Here is a 24,362-nt window from a genome sequence, read left to right as displayed (position 1 = left end):
AGGACAAGGAACAGTGCTGCTTCAAACTTAGCAGTATGCAAGAACTACAGTTTTTGTCTAGTTTTCACACATGCAAGCAGACCATTTCTGACCTTTCAGCTGCGGTGGAGAAAGCAGATGACCAAACTTCAGCTTTAGCGAGCAAGCACATACTAGTTTGAAATACAGTGGTTATGTGAGAACAATACCTGACTTGAATAACTGTGTCATTTGCCCAGGACATTTTTCCCTAAACATGTAAGTTCCCTTCAACACCAAGTAGCCTGGCACTGCACTCAAAAGTACCTTGGAAGACACTTTAGAGGAACAAACAGTAGTGGGATTTTGACTTGCTTGGTTTTGTTTTTTAATGAGGGATGTATTTTTGCAGTTAAATATTCAGGGTGCTTGTGTAATAGTATTTGACTGAATAAACCACTGCAAACTACCACAATCTTGGCACGCTGATAAAAGAAGTTCATCGCCCTACCACTCTCCCCAGGACCGAATGTGAAGGAATTCCGTAGCTCACGGACGCTGAAGTTACTGCCAACAGATGATTGAAAGCATCTAACTACATTTAAGATGTAGCGTGCTGTAGACAGAGAGTGGGCCTGGAAGGAAACCAGACCCCAAATATGCAATACTTATTTAATGCAGTCACACATCAGGGACACAGCAGATACACTGTGATGTTTACAGAGCCATGGAGTACATTAACTACACCTTAGTGTTCAGCTTCATGAGCTGCTGTAGCACATCTCCATTCAGGTTTGCCCTACTCTGGTCACAAAGAGGTGATTGATGAAAAGTACATTTTCCTAGCTTTAGAAGACTAAGCAAGAGACTGTAGTAAAGAGCAAAGTCAACACCGAAATAAGTTTTAAAGCTACATTCTTCAGCCTTTCAGAATCAAACACATGGCTCTTCTTAAGGGCACACTTAATAGCATGCTACCCACCCCACCATTTCCTTGGATATTATTAAACTTCTTTGCATTCACTACCACTGCTGCCCTTGCTGTTCATTCTCAAACAAAACATTGGGTGCATCTATACAGGACTAACACCTAAAGCACGATTAATTCAAAACCGAACTACGATCCCAACACAGAACCGAGAGAAGCAGAGCACCCCATCTCGCGCTCAGTGACATACTGAAGCAGATCAGGTTTAATTTTTAAGACTACAAGGAAGAATTCTCTGTCTCTCCAAGAGCTCGTTTCACAATTAGAGCTGGAATTTGAGCAAGTTGTTTTGTTGTATAATAAAGAGACACCATTTTCAGGCACACGAAGGCCTCAAAGTTAAAGAAAAACCAAATAAATGGAGTAAGAGGAGTTCTAGCTTTCTCCACAGATGTTATTCAAATTCCTCAAACATAACTTTTCCATTATTAGACTGGTTTTCTGCATTCCACGAAGAAAGATAGAAATATACACAATCTATAGTCCTGAAGTTTCAAGACACTAGGATCAGTAAATCCAATGGGAAAACGCTGTAACTACTCTGCTGCAACACCAGTTATAAAGGCAGCATTAAGACCGATCTTGAAAGACAAGAGGAAGAGTTAAAGAATCCAAGCCTGTGAACTGGAGAGTATTCACGTGCCCACCGACACCAAGTACTGGGCTGCTCTTGGTAGCTCTGGCTATCTCTTACAAGTAAAACCTGGATTTAGAACCTCACTGAACCAAGCGCCATGGAACAAAACGGAGATCTGCATAAGCTCCACATCTCGTGGAGGCTCTATTCCCTTTTACAGCAGTGCCCACTGAAGATTAAGGCCACGTTCTTCACACAAAGCCTAACATTATGTGCAGTAAGACAAAGCGAACACATGACTAACACAGCATGGTACTATGCAGCAAATAGAGGAGCCCAGGGCAAGAGAAATACTTTCATCAAAATTAATCACTTTCTATGGAGATGACCTTGCCAGAGAACAACGATAATAAGACGAGAAAATACATTCCTTGTGAAGCACACACAGGAATACAGGGTCAGCCATAATGCTATTTCAGGCCTATTGTGAGTCAGTACAGGACAGGCCTGTTGTGAAGATAAGGACATACACAACCACGCTGATGAAGAAAAGGCATGGCAGACCACAGGGTCGGGTCGATAAATGCTCTTTGAGGCCGGTCCTCACAGTTCCCAGAGCCAAGAACCTTAAAAGCAAACAGACACCTTGCAGGGGCTTCACCAGCCCCGAAAGGCTCCCTGGATAAGCCAAATTCCAAGAGACGTTCCCCAGCTGCAGTCCCACACGCTGAGGAGCATGAAAGGAATGAATGCCTTACTATGCTCCCTGCAAACCCTAACAATGGGGGGGTCAGAGGGAACATCAGACCAATTTTGATGTTAACAGGCATTGTGTCATGTTAAAAGAGTCTATTTGCTTCGGTCCCAATAACTCTTTTATATTTTAGGGCGCTTGGCCACACAGGCTAGATTAGAACAACTAGCTACAAACCAGTACAGTAGCTAGTGTAAATCTACACAGCTTTCATTCTTTGCAGATGTATCTGCAGATATTAGCAGTTCTCTGTCACCGCATTTCTTACAGTGCTCCTGTTGTTTGGTTTCTACCTGATTCCAAAGTCAAACGAGCAGGCGACAAGGAATCTTTAGAGACATTCCTCTTCCTTGCCTCCTTCCACACAGAGGATAAGATCAAGCTGATTTATTAGCAAGTCTTTGGGTGGGGAGTATCTCAAACATGAAACTGGCAGGAAAGCTATGCTTTCCCTAGCCTCCCACATATCCATGAGAGACTGAAATGAAGAACATTTGGATGGGCAAGTTTTCCTCCAAACTTCCTGGTCAGCTCGCCGTTCGAGTCCACTGTCCCAGCAGCCCTGACGCAAAGCCTACATCCCAGCCCTCACAGACTCTCTCATCTTCCTAAAAACCTCCCAAAATTCAGAAAGGAGGAGTCACAAGCTAAAATACATACTTCAAGCCTGATTCTACTGGCCGTGGACGGTCCTAGGTACAGTTTCCCTCCAGTTCACCACTGTGCTTACCTCCACTGGGGACCCAGGAGGACAACCATGGCTCACTTGAGTCACAATTAATCCTGGAATACAGGGTTTTTCCCATCCCAGAACCCCACAGAAGTTAAAGGTGACCATGATTCATACACACCGTTCTAGGAATCAAATAGCAGTTTGCAAGGATAGAGGGTAGAATGACACAGAACATATGAGAGGAGGGCTTCAAAACTCCTGAACATGAGAGCTATTAGTAAGATCACTGCAAAAACCTAAATGCAGGAATGAAACTACGAAGCCTGTGAAAGGCCCAACACTGACAGAAGGCAACGCATCTCTGCATTCCTTTCCTAAGAGGTAATGCTGCAAGTGTCACAGCAGACAGCATTCCTTTAGCCCTCCCAAAATCCAGTCAAACAACTAACATAGCTCACATGCTCCACTTGCTAAAATCTAGATTCAGCTACTCAATCCTTCAGCAAGTATTCGCTGCCTAAAAATAGCTGGAAGGGGGAAATCATAAAAATGAGTTCAAACTTCAGAACTGTATCCCAAACCATGGGGCATACTATAAAGCACAGTATGTAAAACACACACACACACACACACACATATATATGTATTTTAAAAAGCAGCAGAATAACAGAGTCACAGAATAGTTGAGGCTGGAAGGGACCTCTGGAGATCACCTAGTCCAACTTCCCTGCTTAAAGCAGGGCCACCCACAGCAGGTTGCTCAGGACATTGTCCAGTTGGGTTTTGAATGCCTCCAAAGTTGAAGGCTCCATAAGTTACGGGCAAAGAATAGCAAAAGAGAAAATAAGTTAAACATGGCACATTGTGTCTGTGGTTACTCACGTATGTTCTGTAGTTCAGTCTTTATTTTTTATGGACTGTTCTGTAGCAACACAAATACACTAGAGGCTGGAGCTAAACAGCTACACAGATGGATTGGTTCCAAGTGACTCAAATGTGCTCTTAAAATATTTCTGTGATTACTGAAGGATCTTAGAACAAGACTTCATTGTAACCAGCATGGGGGGAAGGGGCGGAGGGGGGGGGACGACGTTTTAAAACACCCCTGCTCCCCAAACACTGCTCTAATTTAGCCAGTTAAGTGCAAGCGGTCTCATTTCCCAGGGATTAATTTGGGTATTTTGGCTTCAGCCGACCTTTAAATTGCTTCCTGAATTGGTCTCACAGTAGAGAACATAGGCTGCACTCATGCAAAAAAAAAAAAAAAAAAAGTACTAATTACCCTTAAAAGAAGAAACTTACAAAAATAGCTGCCTTATATTTCACCTATTATGTCTGAGTCAAGCGTGGCTGAAACGAAGCCACAAACAAAGCTGCAGGTGGGAGCGAGCAGATGTGATATCCCAAACCCCAAGTTGCACCCCAGAGCCACAAGAGTCCAGTGGACACACAGACACGTTCCCACCAGCGGACGCTCCTCACCAGCATGGCCTGACTCCGTTCCATCCCCCCCAGCCTGCAGCCATCGCGAGGTCAATCTCACTTATTCTCTTATTCTCACACAGAACGTACAGCCTCTCATCTGTTCGTCAGTCAGCTTCGTGCTGGCGTACGGCAGCTTCCCAGTGGAACGTCCCCTTCTTGTGCCGCTGCTGCTCACCATCGCGGCACCCAGCATGCTCACCCCGATAAACCATCCCTTCCTCAAGAAAAGACGCAGAAGCATCAAGTTATTAACATGCAAATGTGCTGTAAGATCACCATCAGCTCTCTCTCCACCACTGACAAACTTACTTATCTTGCAAAGATAAACTTTCATTTGAAGTTGGCTGGTATTTAGAGATAGTCACAAGAGACAGACAGCTCTGCCGTCCGGACATTACCTGACCCTGGGCAGAACAACATTCCTTCCTGCTGACTATGCTTTAGACAAAGTAGCCTGGGACAAGGCTTATTTTCTTTTTAAGCCAACTGTGCACGTACTTGTACACCTGGCATTGCTATAACACTAATGTAGTGAATACAGAAATTACCATGTAATGTTTATTATATAAATAAACCCACGCAGGACAAAACCTGGCATACCCACACAACTCAAAGCAACAGTTACACATGGTAACTGGTAACATTTTAAGAAAAATATGGCTGGCTTGTAACAGATTAGTAATGTTAAGTTTCAAATAAAACTCCGAGTAATTTTTATTTTACTCTAAGCCTTCACTTTTGAAGGCCTTTCAGTAAAAAATCCTTCAGGAAGAGAAAAAGGAGAAACTTTATAAAACGTTATGTAAAGTGCTCTGCTCTCCAACTGCAGTGATTTCACAATCGGCACCAGTAACAGAACAAAACCAAAGCCCCCTGGGTTTACAGAGGAACACAGGAGGGGAGGCCGGAGGGAAGCTGGAGCTGGCTGACGTCTGTCCGATCAACCACTGCAGTTTCTCCTTGTGTGGAGCTCAGACAGACCTACCTGCCGCCACCCAGTCGTCCCGCCTGTCCAGCGTAGATTACCCCCAGCCTCAGAGATTCCCTTTCAAGTTCATGAAGATGACAGTGGCTCTTGAGCGCACGATGCATCTAGGGACAGGCAGGAGGGTGAGAGAAGCAGCATCCGTTGAGGAAAAAAAAATACCAAAAAAAAAAAAATCTGTTGACTTTTCCATGTATTTCCTTTTATCTTCTGAACACGAAGAAATTTTAAGACCTAACTGAATTACCAAAAAGATGCATATTGAATTAGGAGACTGAATTCCGCACCTGTAATCAGAAAGGATCTGAACAGAAGGGACAAACCTTCGTGCAATGACAAGCATTGAATGACTAGGAGCCAGAAAATGAGAGAGGCAGCTCTACAACTGCCCAACTCACTTTTGGGAATGCCTTCAAAAATCCTTTCACGGATGCAATTAAACTCTCCAGGAAAGTTTATTTGGAAACCAGACACAACACCCTTTTCAAAACTTTAGAAGACTGAGGGAAGGCGAAGGGAATCGGGAAGGGAATCATCAGGCAGGGCTGCAACATCCTCCACCCCCACAGCTCCAGGAAAGAGGTTTCTGTCGAACACAGTGCTTGGGTAGTCATGGGGAATGTTTTGATAATGCTCAGCATAAACAAGGATTTACAGTTACAAGCTCAGTTGCTAGCTCATATCTCATTTTTGCTCTCCTTACCTTTTCCCCCTACTTAACTGGCACCTGCCAAGATCTACATAAGAGAATGATTTACGCATCCTTTCATTATATATAAAAAAATGTGAGAGATCATAAACATCTTTCAAAATACATTCTTAAAAACAGCAGCAGATTTAAGGTCTTTTCTTCTTGTATTTAGCTATGTATGCAAAAAAGAAAGATTTGACCTTTTTCAGTCTTCTCACAGTGCTAGAATTTGCCAGACATATGCATATGTACCCACTGAAAGTAAGGACTAAAAATACAAGTAGCTGCCTCCTGTTGCAAGATACTCAGTACGCATCTATACTTTATTAGCTTCCAATGTAATACAGATATTTGCATTGTGTTAGTTGCGTGTCATTGAGAAATTTGTGTTTACAATTAGGTTTGATGTCTTCAAAGAGATTTCTCAACGCAGTTCACATTAAATTAGCCAAGTCCATCCATTCAGTATTTAATTGCCTGTACTGTAGCACCAAGGTGAAAGAAAGCACTAATCTCATGGACTGTAGCTAAGGGAGTTTTATCAAGAATTGCTTGAGCACATTAAGTTTTACCTGAAAACAGATTTTTGGAATTTCAGAATGTATTTCCTTTCTCAACAAGGGTAACAAGAATTAGAAATTCAAACCCTAAACAGAATTAAAGAAGAAAAGAATGTTAATTTCAGATTAAACAGCATAAAAGAGCATTAAACAGCAGTAAAGCATAAAATCTAAAATCCCTTCCCTTCAATTTACTTTCTCACAAATTTAATGAGGAAAACATCCTTAATAGCCTCATTGACGGAGTCAGGAAACTTGTGATGCTGTAAACCAAGGATGCAAGAGGACAGTTTAAAAACTGAGTTTGCTGTTTCAAAAAGCAAATGAGCTATTCCAAAAACTCCAATTCCATGAAATTTTTGGCCATTTCCAAAAGGAGAGAGTTCAACACCCTTCCACTGGTTTAAGTTTATTTAAAACAGCTGCGCTCACAAAACAGTCATTCCCATTTCCTGCCCATAAAACATTCCCAACCCATTTTAAAGAAAGGAGGGAGAAAAACAAGACAAAAATCTGGTGCTGCAACTGCAGAACAAAATCCAAGTATTTATGAGGGTGTCTCACTGAACTTCCCCGCTGCAGCGTGCATGCTCTCCCACCAAACACTGAGGCTCAGCTCCAAGGAAATGCCAGCACATAATTTTCCTGTTGGCGGGGAAGAAAGGTCATTGCAGTCGTGGTCATTAGGTTTCAGGGTCTGTCTGCATTCCCATTAAATCTCCCATTTTGTAAGTAATTAGAGCACAACACAGACTACACTTTTCTGCTGTTTTTAGAAAAGTTGCAACAAAGGCTCTTTGAGCGCACAAGCCTTAACTCACATTAAGCTCAAAGCAGCTACAGAGCTCAGGGCATGATTTTGTGCATGCATTTGTTTATATTAAGGACTTAGGAGTACAAACATCTGTACAAGGTTAGATGCTCAGTTAACACTTCAGACATGCAAATACAAAACCGTCTCATGAGTATGAGAGGTCTTAAATTATTTGGCATTTAAAACACAACTACTGGAGCCACGGAAATTGCTCTCCTCGGGAGAGGGGAAGGGTGAAATGCCACGGCGGTTCAGGTACTTTCTAGCCTCTATGGGTGCACAAAAGAAACAAGTCAACTCTCAATTCCTCCTTCTGCTATCTTCACTTCAAAAAAAAAAAACCATAGGCATGACTGGTTGTTTTTTTTTTTTAAGGCACAATTCCTGATATCTTGGCATTTAAGACTGGCAACCCTGCCAATAAATAGGCAGGTGTGCAAAGCCAAGATTTTGTCTATGAAAAACTGTATTTGAGGCTAGAGGGTCAGCTTTCTCTCGTTTGTCTCCCCTGAACAAGTTTGCTGCACAAGGGCGGGCACAGATCTCAGCACGTCCCCCCCAGCACATGGCAGAACAGAAGCCTTAATGTTTTCTTATGTCCCTCTTGCTTCAATTAGTTCCGGCAGGACTGCCACAACTCGCTTGTGAAACAAAGTCATATTGGACTGGTCTCTGCTCCACTGAAGTCTCAGGACCTCAGGATGAGATCCCAGAGGATCTCATCACAACTGAATAATCAGATATTACTTCATCTGATTCATCAGAGGGATCTTACTAATTAGGAAAAGGAAATTACAATTCTGCCCTCGTCAGCTCAATGTAACTGTAACCTTTGCAGTTGAGATGAGGGGACAGGTAAGTACCTTCCTGCCCACCTGGAATGGTTTTGATCACAAAAACACCAGGAGGAAGAGACCATTATACCCTAACACAAGCAGACTGAAAAATTCAGAAGCGCTTACTAAAAACTAATGACACAAAAGTCAGAGGATATATATATATATAAAAAAATAAAAGTCAGTCATATTCTCCTTCCCATCAGGAAAGAAAAGGCCTCCACAAACACACAAGCAATGCCTAATAAATCTGCCATAACAAGGGGATTTTACAACTTAACAAAATGTTCTGGTTTTCACGGACTTGGAGTTAACTCATTTATACTATTTAAATGCAGATTCCGTCTAGCTAAACAGTATGCTAAAGATCCCACTTTCACATTAGGCTTAGTTGGTACGTACACATAAGAGAGATTTTTACGTGACAGGGTCTCATTCACCTCAAAAACCAACTAGCCATTCAAATTTAAAAACAACCATCCATATTGTTATAAAAGACCAGAAAGCTGGCCAACCAAAGCTAGAGCGGTCAGATTTATTTAAGATCACAAAGCTTATCATTCCATTATAATTGGAAGAAAAGAAAATCAGCGTATTTTTCTAGAGAACAAGGTCAGGACAAAGCCTTCGTAAGGGTACTAACGCTTCAGAGGGGGCACAAAGGTTTGCATTTTCTTATACATTTTGTCACGCTAAATATGCTGCCGTACTCAAAATGCAAATTCTCCTTTAAAACCCTCTGCCTACCACCGCAGCTGTAAGATGTGGGAGAATATCCCAGTACTGCTAATTGACAGAATGAAAACCATTACCAAATGTGTAAAATGGACTTTTGCAATGAGAAATGCCAGAGATTGAAGCCACAGAAGTTGGAGGGGAAAAAGGAACCACACGGAAGAATAGGTATTTGACGGAGGGAAAAACGACACCTCTTGTTACAGGTCAACCCTCACTGTTATTGGTATTACAGCTGTTAAATTATGTACATTTATATAGATTTGAAGGGGACAGAAGAAAATTTGAGCTGGAAATTACTCGATCAATCCCTGTTCCTCATTTCAAGAGAAATATTTAATGTGAAAAATGATTATCTGATTTAAACAGCTGAGAATATTTGATTTTAACCACTTCTTGGTTAAAAACAAACACTTTACGAAAGCATCACCAAAAGAGAGCCAAGCGGGATTGCTTGCACAGCTGTTGAACGTAGTGAACTAAGACAGGAGTTAGACTGGAGCCTTTATTCACATAGGTACAGGTCTCAGAAAGCTACTAGATTAAACCCTGCCAGCGAAAAGTTTTGATCAGGACCACTGCTGAACGATTTCAGCTCAATCAGAGACCAAAATTTATGTAGGGAAGTATGTATTGGCAAAATAATCTTGATCTTCTTTTGATAGCATGTACCAAACCCGAGGGCACGTGCTACATGACACCGCTTTCTTCTGCTCATCACCTCTCGGGGACAGCCACGTTCACCCTACAATAGTCAACTCCCATTTCAAAGCCAGAACACCCCCTCCAAATGACATCCGGGATAACCACAAAATAATTATATACCGACTGCTTGAAAACGCATTCTCTCTGTTTTCTTCCTGACGTCCTACTGTTGAAAAGTTTCATTCACTGCTCCTGGCCAGGCACGTGCTACTGAGCTCCAGCAAGAGCGAGAGAGCTGGGCTGGACTACACAGGTCACCATACCCGGCACGCTGGGCATCACAACCAGATCCCTCCCCCAGAACACACACAGCCTGTGTGCAGGGAGTGCCAGAAAAGCCCTTCTACTTCAGAGTCATCTGTTCATGCAACAGAACAAGCTCCAAACAAACATCATCCCTTGATCATTTGAAAACAAAAAGGATTCTGGCCTTGGGAAGAGACCAAAAGCAGATGTAACAAACTCTCTGTGCATAGGAAGCAACTAAACTTGTTTGGCTTTGGCAGGTTAGATGGCAGTTCAAACATCTTTTTCGTTCGTAGCAATATTGAAGAAATAAGGTTATTCATCCATCAGGTCAACACACGTCCCTGCCTTGGAGCCAGAGCTAAACCGCAGGACCAGTTCTGTGCAGCGCTGACAGACAGGACACGTGGAGAGACTTCTAATGAATTTACCTTAATACTGCCTCGCTGCCGACAGCACCACTCCGTAAGCTCGCTAAGATCCAGACTGCAATCCAGGCAGCAATTAAGGGGTGAAAACAAAAGACGTACGGAGACAAAGGAGTGCGGCACAGCGCAGAGGCCAGGCCGTGCAGCAGGAGCGCTGCACACCAACAGACATGCCATTAATTTCAGAGAGAGCTGTACAGGTCCTGATACGGCGCTGCCGCTGCCCAGCCCAGTGCCGAACGTGGCCACAGGACTGCAGAGAAACCATTCCCACACCACGCTTCAACTATGTTTGGGCCACACATTCCCAATTAGGCCCATGTTCAGGCACACAGACCCCAGAGCCAAGCAGTTTTATGACTCAAGGACCCTCTAGACATTATGCGGGTCCCTGCTTCCCCCGAACCCTGGTGGCAAACCCATCTGCTTTATGGGCAAGACAGAGCATGGCTTTTAGCCGACTCTTCGGGTAGGTCCCGTCTGCCCACTCCAAAGTGATGCCTGTCTGCAGCACGAGCCTGCCACCAGTTGGGATGTGGACGCAGGCTCTGCTGCCTGGTGGGCATTTCAGCCGGAGCAGGGAAAACAGCCGGAGAGAGGAAGGGAAGGAAAGCAGGAGGCGGGATGAAGGAAGGCAAGAGCTGGAAGAAGGGGAAAATAAGAAAAAAAGTCACAGTTCTGCAGCTATTGCACTTAAAACTTCAGCTATTCTCTGAAATGGAGGCTCCTGCATTCATTTGGATGGCAACGTTTATTTATGTCGCTTCCCTTTGCTAAGCTTTTGTGGATCATATTTCAAACCCACGTTATATTCCTCTGTTGCTGGGTTACCAGATCTGAACAAACAATTCTCCGCAGTCTGCCAAAAGCAAAGAAAGAAAGCAAACGAATGCCTGGAGGATGCATCACCCTCTGGAAGTCATCTTATGGCCCCACGCTGCTACAGATTAGTCACAACCTCACATACAGTAGAACGAAAGAGGAAATGGTGAATCCATTAACTCCAGAGCAGCACGCAGACCTAAAAACTGCTGTTCCCACACACTTGCCCCCCTCCTAGGGAAACCAGGCAATTCTCCAAATCATTAGAATTTTCTTTCACATTAGAAGAAAAATGGTCCTAAATTCAAAGGGATAAATTGGGCATTAACACCCCTGAAACTAGCGAGTTTGTTCCAGCCGATGTTGAAATAGCAAGCAAGAATTGTGATTTGAAACGAGTGAACCGCAGGTATCACCATAGCAGAGCTGTACAAAAACCCCCATGCGACAAAACGCTGATGGTTGTAGGTTTGAGACTTCCAGTTTCCAGTCAGGGTGAGGATTTTAGTTTCCACCTCAGGGGCTGCGTAAACTTCTGCTTCGGGGAGGCAGGAGGACGCAGCCGGCAACCACGTAGCGGTGCCTGTCAGAAGCCCTCCAGGTTCACCCGAGCCCTGAGCAATACGGCTCTGAAGAAACCTTCCCCTGCAGCACCTGCAGAGAGAGGCTGCCGGCATGCAGGAGTCCTGTTCCTCCTGCCGAGACCATCAGCCCCCTGCCGCGGAACCCACCGTTGCGCTCTCCACCCCACATGCAGAGCCTCGGCGCGAAAGTGCCCTCGGCCGGGACTGCACGCTGAAGGATGCCAAATGTCAGCCTCTAAGAGGAACGGTTTATTTGGGTAAAGACAAAGAGTGTTGCAGGAGAGACTACGTCCCAGTACAGACCCCTACCATAACGCCGGCCTGACAATAACGCTGTCGCCACTGCGGCATCCCCAGGACGGCCAGTTCCCAGCAGGCAGACGAGAAGGACCCACGCGGGCTGCACAGCAGCAGTCTCTCCGCTGAGCTCAGCAGCGAGAAGCCCGGCTTAAGATGCTCTTCTCATCACCTATTTGCGGCTGCTCCAACAGGCTCTCAGCGAGGCGGTACCACCACAACCGCATGCAGCGCACCGGTGACCCAAATCGGGGAACTGACCTCATTTGAAAACAAAGAGAAATTTGCTAACAAACAAAAAAAAAAAAACAAAAAAAAAAACAAAAAAAAAGGAAAAACGAATAAAGAGGAAAGTTTTGGCTCACTTCCATAGTGCAGTTCACTGTATCCCCCTCCACCAGGACAGCAAACACCCAGCGCTGCCATACTTCCAGGGAAAAATACGTAGTAAATGGCACTACTGCTGCCTAACTTTCGTTTAATGAAACCTTGGGTTTAATCTAGTGTAGAAAATTAGAAATTATTAAAAATTAATGTTTGCTGGAGGGTCAGGGACAGCCGTCATTCTGGGCCAAGGTACAGACAAACATCACAAAACAAAAATAAAACATCCTGTTTCAGTAAAACCCAGCTCTCAGCTGAGGCTACAGCAGTTTAAGGAAAACCACTACTCTGGAAACGTAGGGTTTTTTTAATAATTTAATTCCACAAGAAGGTCCTTACTATTCATCCAAATATTCATGGCTGTTCTATTACACAAGGTACAGTGAATTTTATCAGAAAAAGCCCAAGAAAATTCAGCAATTTTACAAGAAAATAATCTGAAGTCATCACTTTAAGACTAGGGTTTTTTATGAATTTTAAGAAACGCAGTTTAAGCAACACTGGCAAAGAAAAAGAAGTTTGCAACATGAAACCTTACAGGTTACTATTTCTAGTATAGCAGGAAAAACTGGAATGTTTAACTTTTCAGGCTTTGTTTTTTCCAAAATAAGGATCTGTAAGAAAAGTACCTTTTCCAAAACACAGTACTAAGTGTCTCTACCACTGCAGACATCACATTAAAGTTACAGGTGGCTCTATTCTTAACATAAATGAACTACGATTTATCAAAATATAAGAAGCTTAGTTTACACAGGAGTATTTTGCTTACCCCAACCACAGTTTTCAGACTCATTTTACACTAGAGACAACAATTCTGTTCTCTTCTTAGATTTCAAGCATGGCAGGTGTGGGAGTCCAATTAACAATCACCACTAAATCCACAAGACAGGTTCACAAAAATATAACTATTTTCCATTGGTATGGGCAAAACCGGGATCAGTTCCACAACATCAATTTGTAATCATATTTATTCTAGATTTACATACCATATAACCAGAATTAAACTTCACCTAAGCTGGTCTGTTTAAAAAAACATCTCCTTCATTTTGTGCACAAAACCTTTTGGTTTTAACAGCGCTGGAAGGTTACAGGTTATCTCAAGTGTCATTAAGGTCCTTCCCCTGCAGCAGAAATCAGTACTACACCTGAATATTTGTTAGCAGGAGGCTGCAGAGGTGTACCTGAGGCCTTAGAGTTATTACTACTGAATATCATTATTTACTATGATTAAATGGAAAGACCTGGTCAATCCAGCACTGAACTAGGAGCACAGAGGAGTTAATCCCAGTTTGCCACTAGCTTGTTCGGTGACTTTAGTCCAGCCATTTCTTCCCTCTTTGCTCCCATGTTCCTACACACAATGTGAGCACAGCAGGACAGCAGCACAACTGGTAAAGTGCTTTGAAAGCAGATGAATCCAGTGAGGAAAATCACTGCTACTTCACTAACCAGCTTATACGTCTCTCTCGATGGTATACAGTTTTATATAAGGTGCACAGGAAAGGGTACGATTTCTCCTTCACTTTTGAAGGTGCACAGCTAAAATGTTAGACCAGTCTGGATGAAGTATCACATATCCAATTAACTGTTACATATTTAAGTGAATTAGGCAAAGCAAAACCTCCATCGGTGATCACAGATACTGTACACTCCACCTGCGCAGCGCATTCAAATAAACAGCACAAATACTCCAGCCTGGGACGTATCACCTCCGTTGCGCAGTACTGCCCCACTTTAAAGAGGAAATGGAGCAGCAAGGTGTCATTTGAATGTTTTTCTTTCAACAACAGCTTCCAAGTCTATCTAGGAATCCCCTACAGAGAATTCACGTCACGGCATAAAGTCAATATATGATCCTTAAAAGCAGGAAGAAAAAAAAAAAAAGAAACAAGACCCATTGCTATCCTACAAAGAAATCAAGAGGCACGTACAGATCATTTCCACGCTTCCTTGTAAGCTCCCCCCCGCCTCAAAAACCATATACATCACATTAACTGTGATGTACTGACACATGCTTTTAGACTTTAATGACAGCCACAGTCTACTTGCATACTTTTACATTATTACAGAAATAAATAATGCATAATATAATAACCCATGTTTTCTGAGGGATTTAAACACGAGTCTACAACCACCAATACAACACAACCACCTAATCAGAAAGGAGCTTTTGAGAGCCACCGGTTTCATAACTGAACCAACAGTTATAAATCTAACTGACAGCTCAAAAGCAACTTGAAAGTAGCGAGTAAACCAGATAACCCCTTTTCTAACCTAACCTTCCATGCCACATTCCCCTACAAATCATCGGGAACGCCAGTAACCGAATCCCCAGACAATCACTTTTGGGAGCTGGAGCGCACAAAGAGCTGATCCTACATATCTTCCCCGTAAGTACAGAAATCCCAGCTCAGACAGGTAGGTAGTCCTACAATTTATACAATTAGCGCCATTGCAGACAAAGGTTTGCAGGAAGACTTACTAGTTGAACACAGCCTACAGAAACAACTCTTTATTACTTCATCTCCTAGAGGGGAAAAAACAACAATAAAAATTATACGTATACAATGCGATGTAGTGCTTCACCACAAGAAAGCCAGTAGCTTATTTTCTCTGAACTAGGGACAAAATGTGTTATTTATCTATAAAAGTTTGAAATCAATTCCCTTTTATACAAGCAAAGGTGAGATTCAAGATAACCAATAAGTGTACCTGGGGAGAGGTTTGTATCTAGATTTAGTTCTCTCAAACAAAAGCAAAAAAAGAAATGCAGCACAAATAATTATCATAAAAGATATGAGATCAAGTCAGCACACAAGCCAGTAAATGGACGATTTATCAAGGACCCTGGGTAAAGAGAGGCTGGCATGGAGCCCCAGTGCAAGGACAGGACAGCTTCCCAGCTTCACCAGGAGGACCCGAATGGCAAACACTGGGTGTACACAGACACCTTTACAAAATGGGGTACACCCCGGGGATGCCATCTGCACTTACTGAAGGGATAAAACTGCGGAGGTTCAGGCTATGAAATTCTGCCACAGTCGGGGATGGGGGGAGGTAGGAGAGCCTGGCCAGAAAGCTACGGAAGATCTGATTATTGGAGCAGAAAAACCTGTACTTTCAACAGACTGCATTACAAAGTTACCACGCTTGGAGCCCATTTACCTATGGTATGAACAAGGCCATGATATGGGGTGCTTCATAACATTAAACAAATTAAAACCTACACAAACCTACAACACCCAGCAGGACAGGAAACTCTGTAGTGTGTCCACACAGCACTCAGCATAACGTGGCCCTGTGCCACTACTGAGGTCTCCAGATGTAGTAGAGAACAACAAAACAAGATTTATAGAAGCTAGAATTGCTGTATTTTAAAAGGCTGCGTGAAGTCATAGTTCAGAAGCAAGAGATGGAAAAGCACTCCTGTTCGAGTCAGACATGCCACCATCAATCCCATGCCTTCCCCAGGAACAACCTCAGGTAACCCAAGGTGGAGTCCCTTTAGATTGGAGCTTGACATGTGGCAAGCCTTGTACGCAAGGCTCCGCTAGCTGTGTCTGGGAAGAGCAAGGAGTTGCATAAACAAAAAAGAAGACAAACTCCTCCTCTGAGAGCATGCTTCATGCATCTGCTAGGGGTTTACAAGATCTAATGCAGACCAGATTCCTCCACAAGCATCACGAGAAAGCTGGAGGAGCAATTCTTTTTCCCCATTTTCCCCAGCCTACTCTGCTAGTCGGCTAACTAGCAGAGTCCTCAAGCTATTCCCAGAATTGTTTGCCTCACAGGTTTTGACTTAATTACAACGGGACACGTACACACAAAGCAAATCCTTCAGAAAGTTAAAAGCAAAAAGGAGTGAATCATTGCTGATCCTGCCATTTTCTTTTTTTTTTTTTTTAATCTCTTTGACAATCTTCTGAAGTGTTGCAGCCCTAAAAGAATGAAAAAAAGTTGTCTTCAAGCCTTCTTCCACCTGAAAGCCAAAACATGTAATGCCCAAGCGTACGCAGCGCAGCCCAGTGAATAAAGCACTACCAGTGACTGACGCAATCTGGCTTCCATTCACGGGTCAGGCACTGGCTTGCTGAATGGGGTTGGGCCAGTCCCGTCACCCCTCGAGGCCGTGTCTCCCATCCCACCCACTAAAAGGGTTTACTGACTTTTCTGTCCCTTTAGCACAAGTCTATTGGCTCTCACCTTCTTTTCAAGGCTGCCTGTACCCTTGACTTTCACACAGCATCGCTGCCGTAACCCTGTTGGTCTCAAGTGGCTTTAGTTATAGCAGTTCACGAGTTCAGCTTGCATATTTAGTTAACAAGTTCAGAGCCGTGTAATTTAAAGTAATTAACCTCTTTTGCTTATGCGTGTTTAACATAATAAAAGCAGAATAAAGCTTTGTTTACAAGACCAAAAAACACATGGGATACAGGAAGTGAGGGTGTCCACAGACTCAATTGAATTTGTGCCAGTCCATTTACAAGTATTTACTTTCCCTTTGAAATAGCACGTTTTGATGTTACTTCAAGTCCATTTCCAACTGAATGAGCTAAACCAAAGACCCACCGGATACAGTTTGCACTGGACAAATAAATCCACGTATATTCATATTCACCTCTATAGGCTGCATCAGATCTTTTGCCATCAAGGCAAGGCCTAAATCAGTCGAAAAGCAGCGCAGGGTTTGCCTGCACGGAAACAGCTACCAAAATAACAAGCGTACAGGCAGGCAAGCAAGTTCCCCTGGGACACACAGTATGCAGTAGACTGGCAGGGGATCAGCGATGCTCTCGTCAGAAGAGCTAATCATGTGTCCAAGTATCCCGGCAAGTCAGTGCCGCCCTGCGCACAGACTCTTCCCAAGGCAGCGCTTTTCCCGTGGTCGAGACCTGGGGAAGGTCTTGCATGAGAAAAACGTAAGCGCCAGTTGACCTAAGAAAAGAGGATTTGACAAACCTCGCTCCGCTGCACAGATTACATCTGAAGTTCCCCTTAAAGAAAAACAAAAAAAAAAAGGCCAAGAACAGGGAAACGCACCAAAACAAAGCCGTGTGAGCTGAAGCCCGCGATAGCCTTTCGGTGGTGGTCCGCATCAGGGAGCCATTGACACCAACGCAAGGTTTCTCCCTACACACACCACAGCAGGCATGTGGCGGCCCCCCCAGCACCCCGGATCCCCCCCCGACCCCCAGCACCGCTCGCTCGGTGCCCGGGGCCGGCGGCGCGCTCCGCTGTCCCCCGGGGCGGCCGGCAGGCTCCGCTCCCCGGCAGGCTCCGCTCCCCGCTGCGGCCCGGGGCCGGCTGCTCCGCTCCCCGCTGCGGAGCCCGAGGGGAAGCGGGACGGGAAGGGAAAACAGAGCGTCTACCAGCTTCCCTCCCACGTCCCCCTGGCGCAGCAGAGGGGCTGGGGCAGAAAAGCCTCCATTTTTTTTTTTCCTTCCCGCCCCCCCCCACCCCCGAGAGCTGTCATTCTGCAGAGGGAAGCTTTAACCGGGCAGCCTGCAGCAAGGCCGAGGCCTGGTCGACCCCCTCCAAATTCTGCGAGGAAACGGCGGGGGCGGGGGGGGAATGCTGACCCTCCGGCCGTCCCGCAGCAGCCCCGGGGCCCCGCAGCCCACCACCCCCGGGCTCCGGGGATGGCCATCTGTCCCGCCCCCGCCGTCCCCAAACCGCCCGCAGGGCGGGCACCTGCCGCCGGGCCCCCCACCTCCGCCTCACCTCCTTCAGCTGCTCCATCTCGGTGCGGATGGTCTCGTACTCCAGCTCCAGCTCCTCGTACTGCTGCTTCAGCTGCTGCTTCTCCTCCAGCACGGCCAGCCCGTACTCCGCCGCCTGGATCTTCTCCCGGGTGGTCTCGCCCAGCTCCTGGAAGAGCCGCTTGATCTCGCTCCGCAGCCACTCGGGCTCCGACTCCATCACCAGCCTGGCGTACTCCTCCTCCTCCATGGCCAGCGACATGTCGGCGGGGGCGGCCGCCGGGTCCCAGCTGGCCGGGCGAAAGGGGGAACGCGCAGCCCGTCTGCCGCTCCTAACAGCGGCGCGGCCGGCGGGCGGCCATGGCGGAGCCGGCTGGTGCTGCCATCGACGGGCGACGCGCCCGCTGAGCTGCGCTGCGCCGCGCCGCCGAACCCGTCACGCCGCCGCCGAACTCGCCCCGAGCGCCGACCGTAGTGAAATCATTCAAAAGGAACGGCCGGCCCGGCGCCCCGCGGCACGCTGGGGCCGGTAGTCCGCGTCCGCCGCCGCCCGGCTGGGGCGCTCCGCCCGCTGGACTACAACTCCCAGCATGCACCGCGATGGGCGGTGGCGGCGGGGGCGCCTGCTGGGGGAGAGAGCGGCCCCTGCCGGGCGGCGGCGGCAGCGCGGCGGGGCGGGAGCGGGCCCGGGGGTCGGGCTGGTACGGCCTTCAGCCGCCGCGGCGTCAAAAACACCCCGCATCCCGGACGGGCGGGAGCCAGGAGGCCTCGGAGCATGGAAGGGCGAGGGCTGCGCCAGGGAGGTCTGACAGCAGCCACGCGTGGGGGCAAAGTCACGGGGCTGCGGCGGGATGGCTGCCGCTGCCAGAAGGGAGGGTGTGGTAGGCCCCACCAGCACGGACGGAACGGAAGGTTAATGTGCCACGCACTGGCGTCGAGCCCGCGCCAGGGCTGCGAGCGTCGCATTTGTTTCTGGTGTTTGACATCCGTTCCCACTTCGAGCAGTGCTCAGTCCGCCGAGGGGGAGCAGACCCTCTTCCCCAGCGCCGTCCCGAGCATCCTGGCTTGAGCGACTCTTCTTGATTTCCCTTCTAATGCTTGGGAGAACCGCACTTTTAGAAGACTCTAGTGTTTGAATTTGTGAAAATGTTTACTTTATAGCCAGCTGTGGCATGTGGGATTCAGGGTCTCTGTGTTTTCAAGCCTTGCCAGGTGCAGGGACGAGGAGCAGCGAGACCCGGGCATTTGACCCAGGCTGGCCACCAGGGTTATTTCATACCACAAACGGCACACTCAATATAAATTAGAAAGTTTGCTGAGGAGTTCTCTTTCTCTCCCTCGATGGCTGCCACCCTGAGCACTCCTTGCCCCGGTGACAGAGCCCCGAGCCCTTCCCTTCCTCCCGCAGCCCCAGCGCTCGCGGGGTCCCACACTGGGTGTCCCCACGGGGAGTGCACGGCTCCTGCTGATGGAACGGGCTGGGAACAGTCCGTGCGTATTTTATACTGGCATCAGGATCAATACTGGTTCTTTAGTATTACGAATGTTAATTATTTAGTCTTATCCTATTACATCTATTTATATTTCAATCCTTGTGTTTCCTTGTTTTTCCCCAGTTCCCCTTCTCGAGTGGGGAGGGGTCATCAGGTGACAGAATAAGTGTCTCAACAACAGTAAATTGTTGTGGATTTATCAGACCATAACACTGAGGATGAGCACCCACTGGGTGCTCACATACTGCCGGACTGCCTGATAGAAGGAAGGAAATGTCGCAGCAAGTTCAGCCAGCACGAATAATGGTGAGACGGTAATACTTGGGCAACCTCACCACACCGCTTGAAAAAGGAGTTGTCAGTCTGGTAGGAAAATGTAATCAGCTGTTGCTACAGGTTACACCATTGGGCAAGTGCGGTGGCAAAGGCACAGAAGTTGCGTAGAATTAATTTCTAAAACATAATGAAGGCTGACGCCTCTCTTAGTTGGACCGTTGTAATTCCTAAGCAGCTCTATAAAGGCGGTGTGAATGTGCCCCTGCTTTACACCAGGGCGGGGGAGATGATGGCTTCACCCCCATCAGCAGGAGAGCTCGCCTGGCTCCCCTGCTGCTTCACTCTCCTTTAGGGCAGCACATGCGGCTCAGGGTTTCTTCCAGTGTCAAAAATAATTGGTAATGAACTGGTAAGCAAATGCCAAACATGATAAAAACAATTACAGGTTTGAGTGCCCCACAAGGTCTAGAACATAAAGCGACGTATTTGCTCACAGCTGCAGGGTTTTTTCAAGCTACTTTCAACTTCTGCGTGTGTTCATCACACTCTGTCCTGGTAGATATAAACCCTTGTCCCTTGAATAAACTGTGTAATATCTGAACACTGCCTCTTAGTCATGAAACTGCCTCAGACAATTTTTTCTGAAGGGCCTCGACGCTGCCTGGAGCTCCCCGTGCCTCACGTGCAGGGATGTATTTGTCCCACGAGCACCAATGCAACACTCAGTCACCTGGATCTAAGAAGTCGCAGGTCGATGTCCTCAGCCTACGTTGTTGTATGTGAAATCGCTTTAGCTTTTTATTTTCAGAATTCCGCAGGAAAGTTCTTTTTCTAATAGCAGACACATATCTGGTTGGCCTAAGCCAGAAAATACTCACATACTCACTCTGTAATGAATACGCTGGCATTGGCGCGGTGTCGGGTTTCGGTGTTCCTCTGAAGCCACGTCAGCCGCACATGCCAAAGCTCGTTACCTTTGAGCACCTGTTACTTTTAGGCACTACCTGGGGCTGCCTGTGATCTTGCATCATTTCCAGCTGGTGCAAAAGACACCATTGTTGGTTTGGACCATACGGCCGCCGGACTGCAAAACCTTCAGGCAACCGCATTTCGTGTGAAACTGTGGGAATCTGCTTCTCCTCCATTACTCCCTAAGAGAACTGGGAGGCTGGCGGCACAGGAGCGTCTCTGCCTCACACTGGCCCCACCATGGACTGATGGAGAAGAGGGACGGTTGGCAGGCGCAGCAGTCACCGATGGGCTTTCCCTTTAGAAACGTAGGGGGTTTTTTCACCTTTTTTTTTTCAAGGAATGTGCTACCTTGGCAAATTCTAGTATTACACCCCAAAGGGATCGTTAAAATCCAGGTAGTTAGTTCATCACGAATCATGCAGATTTGGTTTTGGATACTGAGAGGTGCCTCTAACAGGTGTCCTCAGAGGGAGAAGGTGCATCTTAAAGTCAGTAACACTTCCTCAGAGTTACTTTTAATCCCTCAACACAGGTGTCCCTGGGAGTTAACATGCTGTAGCCAATGCACTAGGAAGGCGGAAAAATATATCATAAATGAGGCGTAAATTAACAACTCTTCCGACTCAAACCATACCACAGCTCTGTGGTGGGAATCTTGCACCATCTCAGAATACCTTGAAACCCATCAGAAGGGTGTATGATGCAGAGGCAGCCATCGGCCTGGGAGGCGACCTTCACTGGGGATTAGGGGACTGGAACCCTCTCTGATGAAGAAAGGCTGAGGGATTTGGGTCTCTTCAGTCTGGAAAAAAGACGACTGAGGGGGGACCTTATCAACCCTTATAAATACTGAAAGGGTGGGTGTCAGGAGGATGGGGCCAGGCTCTTCTCAGTGGTGCCCGGGGACAGGACAAGGGGTAACGGGCACAAACTTGAGCATGGGAAGTTCCACCTAAACCTGAGGAGGAACTTCTTTGCTGTGAGGGTGGCAGAGCCCTGGCACAGGCTGCCCAGAGAGGTGGTGGAGTCTCCGTCTCTGGAGACATCCCAACCCCACCTGGACGCGTTCCTGTGCCACCTGCTCTGGGTGACCCTGCTCTGGCAGGGGGCTGGACAGGATCATCTCCAGAGGTCTCTTCCAACCCTATGATTCTATGATTGGACCTCACCTCCTAAAATCCTGCTCCAGGCACACTCAGCTGTGGCAGAGCTGTCTCCTGCTCCTGTCTGCTCAAGCTCTGGTGGCTTTCAAAGAGTGTCCCCGCCATGTATTTATTGAGAAATGCCCACATTAAAATGGCAGTAGCTGCAACTCACTGTTTTCAGATGAAATTAATGTGGAAAACAAAAAAGTGTAATGCTATTTATAGAATCATAGAATTGTCTAGGTGGGAAGGGAACTTCAAGATCATCGAGTCTAACCGTTAACCCAACACTGCCAAAACCACCACTAACCCATGTCCCTCTGTAGCATGTCTACACCTCCAGGGATGGCCATTCCACCACTGCCCTGGGCAGCCTGTTCCAATGTTTGATAACCCTTTCAGTGAAAAAAATTTTCCTAATATCCAACCCAAACCTCCCCTGGCGCAACTTGAGGCCGTTTCCATAATGCTGAATCCTCGTGTAAAGGCGTCTTCACTCTATTTATTATTTATGCTGCTGTACCACCATGACTGTCACCGTGCAACCTAGACCATTTTTAGGGGGTTTAAACTTCCTGATTCTTTTTTAAACCAAAGCAAGGAAAATAAAAACATTGTCTCTCAGATTCACCTCCACACACTGTTTTTAAGTATTAGGATTTCTTCTCAAATCTGTTGCCTTTTATGTTTTTCTTTTGTCTGCCTCTGCTAGGTAGCATTGCTCATCTTACCCATCTGCAACTCATTCATCAATAAGATATTTTTAATTTATAAATACTGGCTTGTTTTCTTTTGCCTTATACTTTCTGAGCCTTCACTGTGCTCAGGTTTTTCTCTGCAAGCCCGGGCTTGAACAAAATTAGCTGCCCTTTGGTGCTCCTCCCTTTCCAAAGCTGAAATCTGCACGTAAGTACTTGCTCTCAGGACACAGAGCTTCGGTTCACATCCTGAGTAAATTGTGAGACCTGACCAGTTTTGGGGATTAATACAGACGAGCTGATCAACTCATCATAGTGCAAGTGACTTCATTGGGTAATTACTTGTTTTCTAGGTCATTCTTAAAAGTAAGATCTGTTGCTAGGTTGCACGCTTTGTTATTTTGATAAACTGCCCAAGACGCAAAGGCAAATATCCAGCAGCAATTATAAATACGGCAATAGCTATTTCAAAAGCATTTCTGCACAGTTTCAGAAAACTGGAGTGGCCTTGTAGCAGCTCAGGTTCCCATCACTGTTCGCTCTAACGATGCAGCGTAATAAAAGCTCGCAATGAGTGCATGAGCACGGCCTGGCCTGTGCCCATCGCCTCCTCCTGGGCACAGCCAGGGTCCGCTGCCCGTTTCGGCACTGTTCACTGCCCCCAAATGCCACTAATGCAAAGGCTCAGCTGTTACCCCACCGACTGAAGGTGTCGCGGCCGAGTGTGTTTACGGTGCTGTAAGCCTTACACCATAGATGGAGAAGGCAGACTGTCGGTCTTTTTTTCCTGCTGAGATTTTAAAGCTAACCACGGAGCACAAGGTGGTGCCATCTCGAATACTAAAATAAAGTCGGGTAGTGTTTCTCCTTGTGGGAGTTTACCCATAGAAAAATTTTTCCCGGATTGAAAGATCGCAGCAAAGGCAAAGCCCTGCAATGCTAGTTTTATTCAACCCGAGTCCAACCCCCAAAGCGTGTAGGCACTCTAATCCAACGCTTCTAAACGTTCAGGTATCTGCAGGCACGACCAGCTTGGAACAAGCTGAATTTTCTGATAAACCCTGCTGAATGAATGTGGAAAGCCAACCTAACCTGTGCCTAAAATTGGGATGACTGCAGACATGAGAATCTTTAAAAATGCCCTTATTTTTATATCTTCCTTTGGATTAGTTGAAGTGTACCCAAATGAGGTGGTACAGCACGACATTGTTTCATTCTCCTTTTATCCACTGCATCTGTGTGCAGCTCAGCCATAGCAAACACCAGAACCAAAAATCTTTAAAGTGACCGTGAAACAACCGTAAGAAACCCTGACAAGCGGTCCCCAGTTCCTACTCTTGTTTCCTATTTAAGAAAAAAGAATTACTTTAGGGGCAAGAACACTTTGTGACTAGCTAGATGTTTGGGTAAGGTATGGCATTGACTGGTCTTAAACATGCTTCAAAATAAGAACCTGAAAGGCTCAGGTGGCTTGTAAATATTTATTTTCAAGAGTTTGGTGAGTTCCTGGCTGAACTGGCTGACAAAGCTGCTGGAGGTAACATGGGCATGCAAGAA

The 24,362-nt window shown here is 46.3% G+C and overlaps 1 protein-coding gene across 1 annotated transcript in view; it reads right to left on the bottom strand.

The window, feature by feature from the left end:
* BICD2 (BICD cargo adaptor 2) overlaps positions 1-18,710 on the bottom strand; it is a 98,175-nt gene extending 79,465 nt beyond the window's left edge. The window contains exon 1 of the mRNA XM_063347829.1: positions 18,244-18,710. Coding sequence (XP_063203899.1) covers positions 18,244-18,483 — 240 coding nt within the window. The 5' untranslated portion in view covers positions 18,484-18,710. The remainder of the gene's footprint in view (positions 1-18,243) is intronic.
* Positions 18,711-24,362: the final 5,652 nt, after the last annotated feature.

Source organism: Chroicocephalus ridibundus, chromosome 10 (assembly GCF_963924245.1).
Source record: "Chroicocephalus ridibundus chromosome 10, bChrRid1.1, whole genome shotgun sequence".
Classification (NCBI taxonomy): Eukaryota; Metazoa; Chordata; class Aves; order Charadriiformes; family Laridae; genus Chroicocephalus; species Chroicocephalus ridibundus.
The sequence above is the reverse complement of the archived record's forward strand: the minus strand, read 5'-3'. Positions and strand labels throughout refer to the sequence as shown.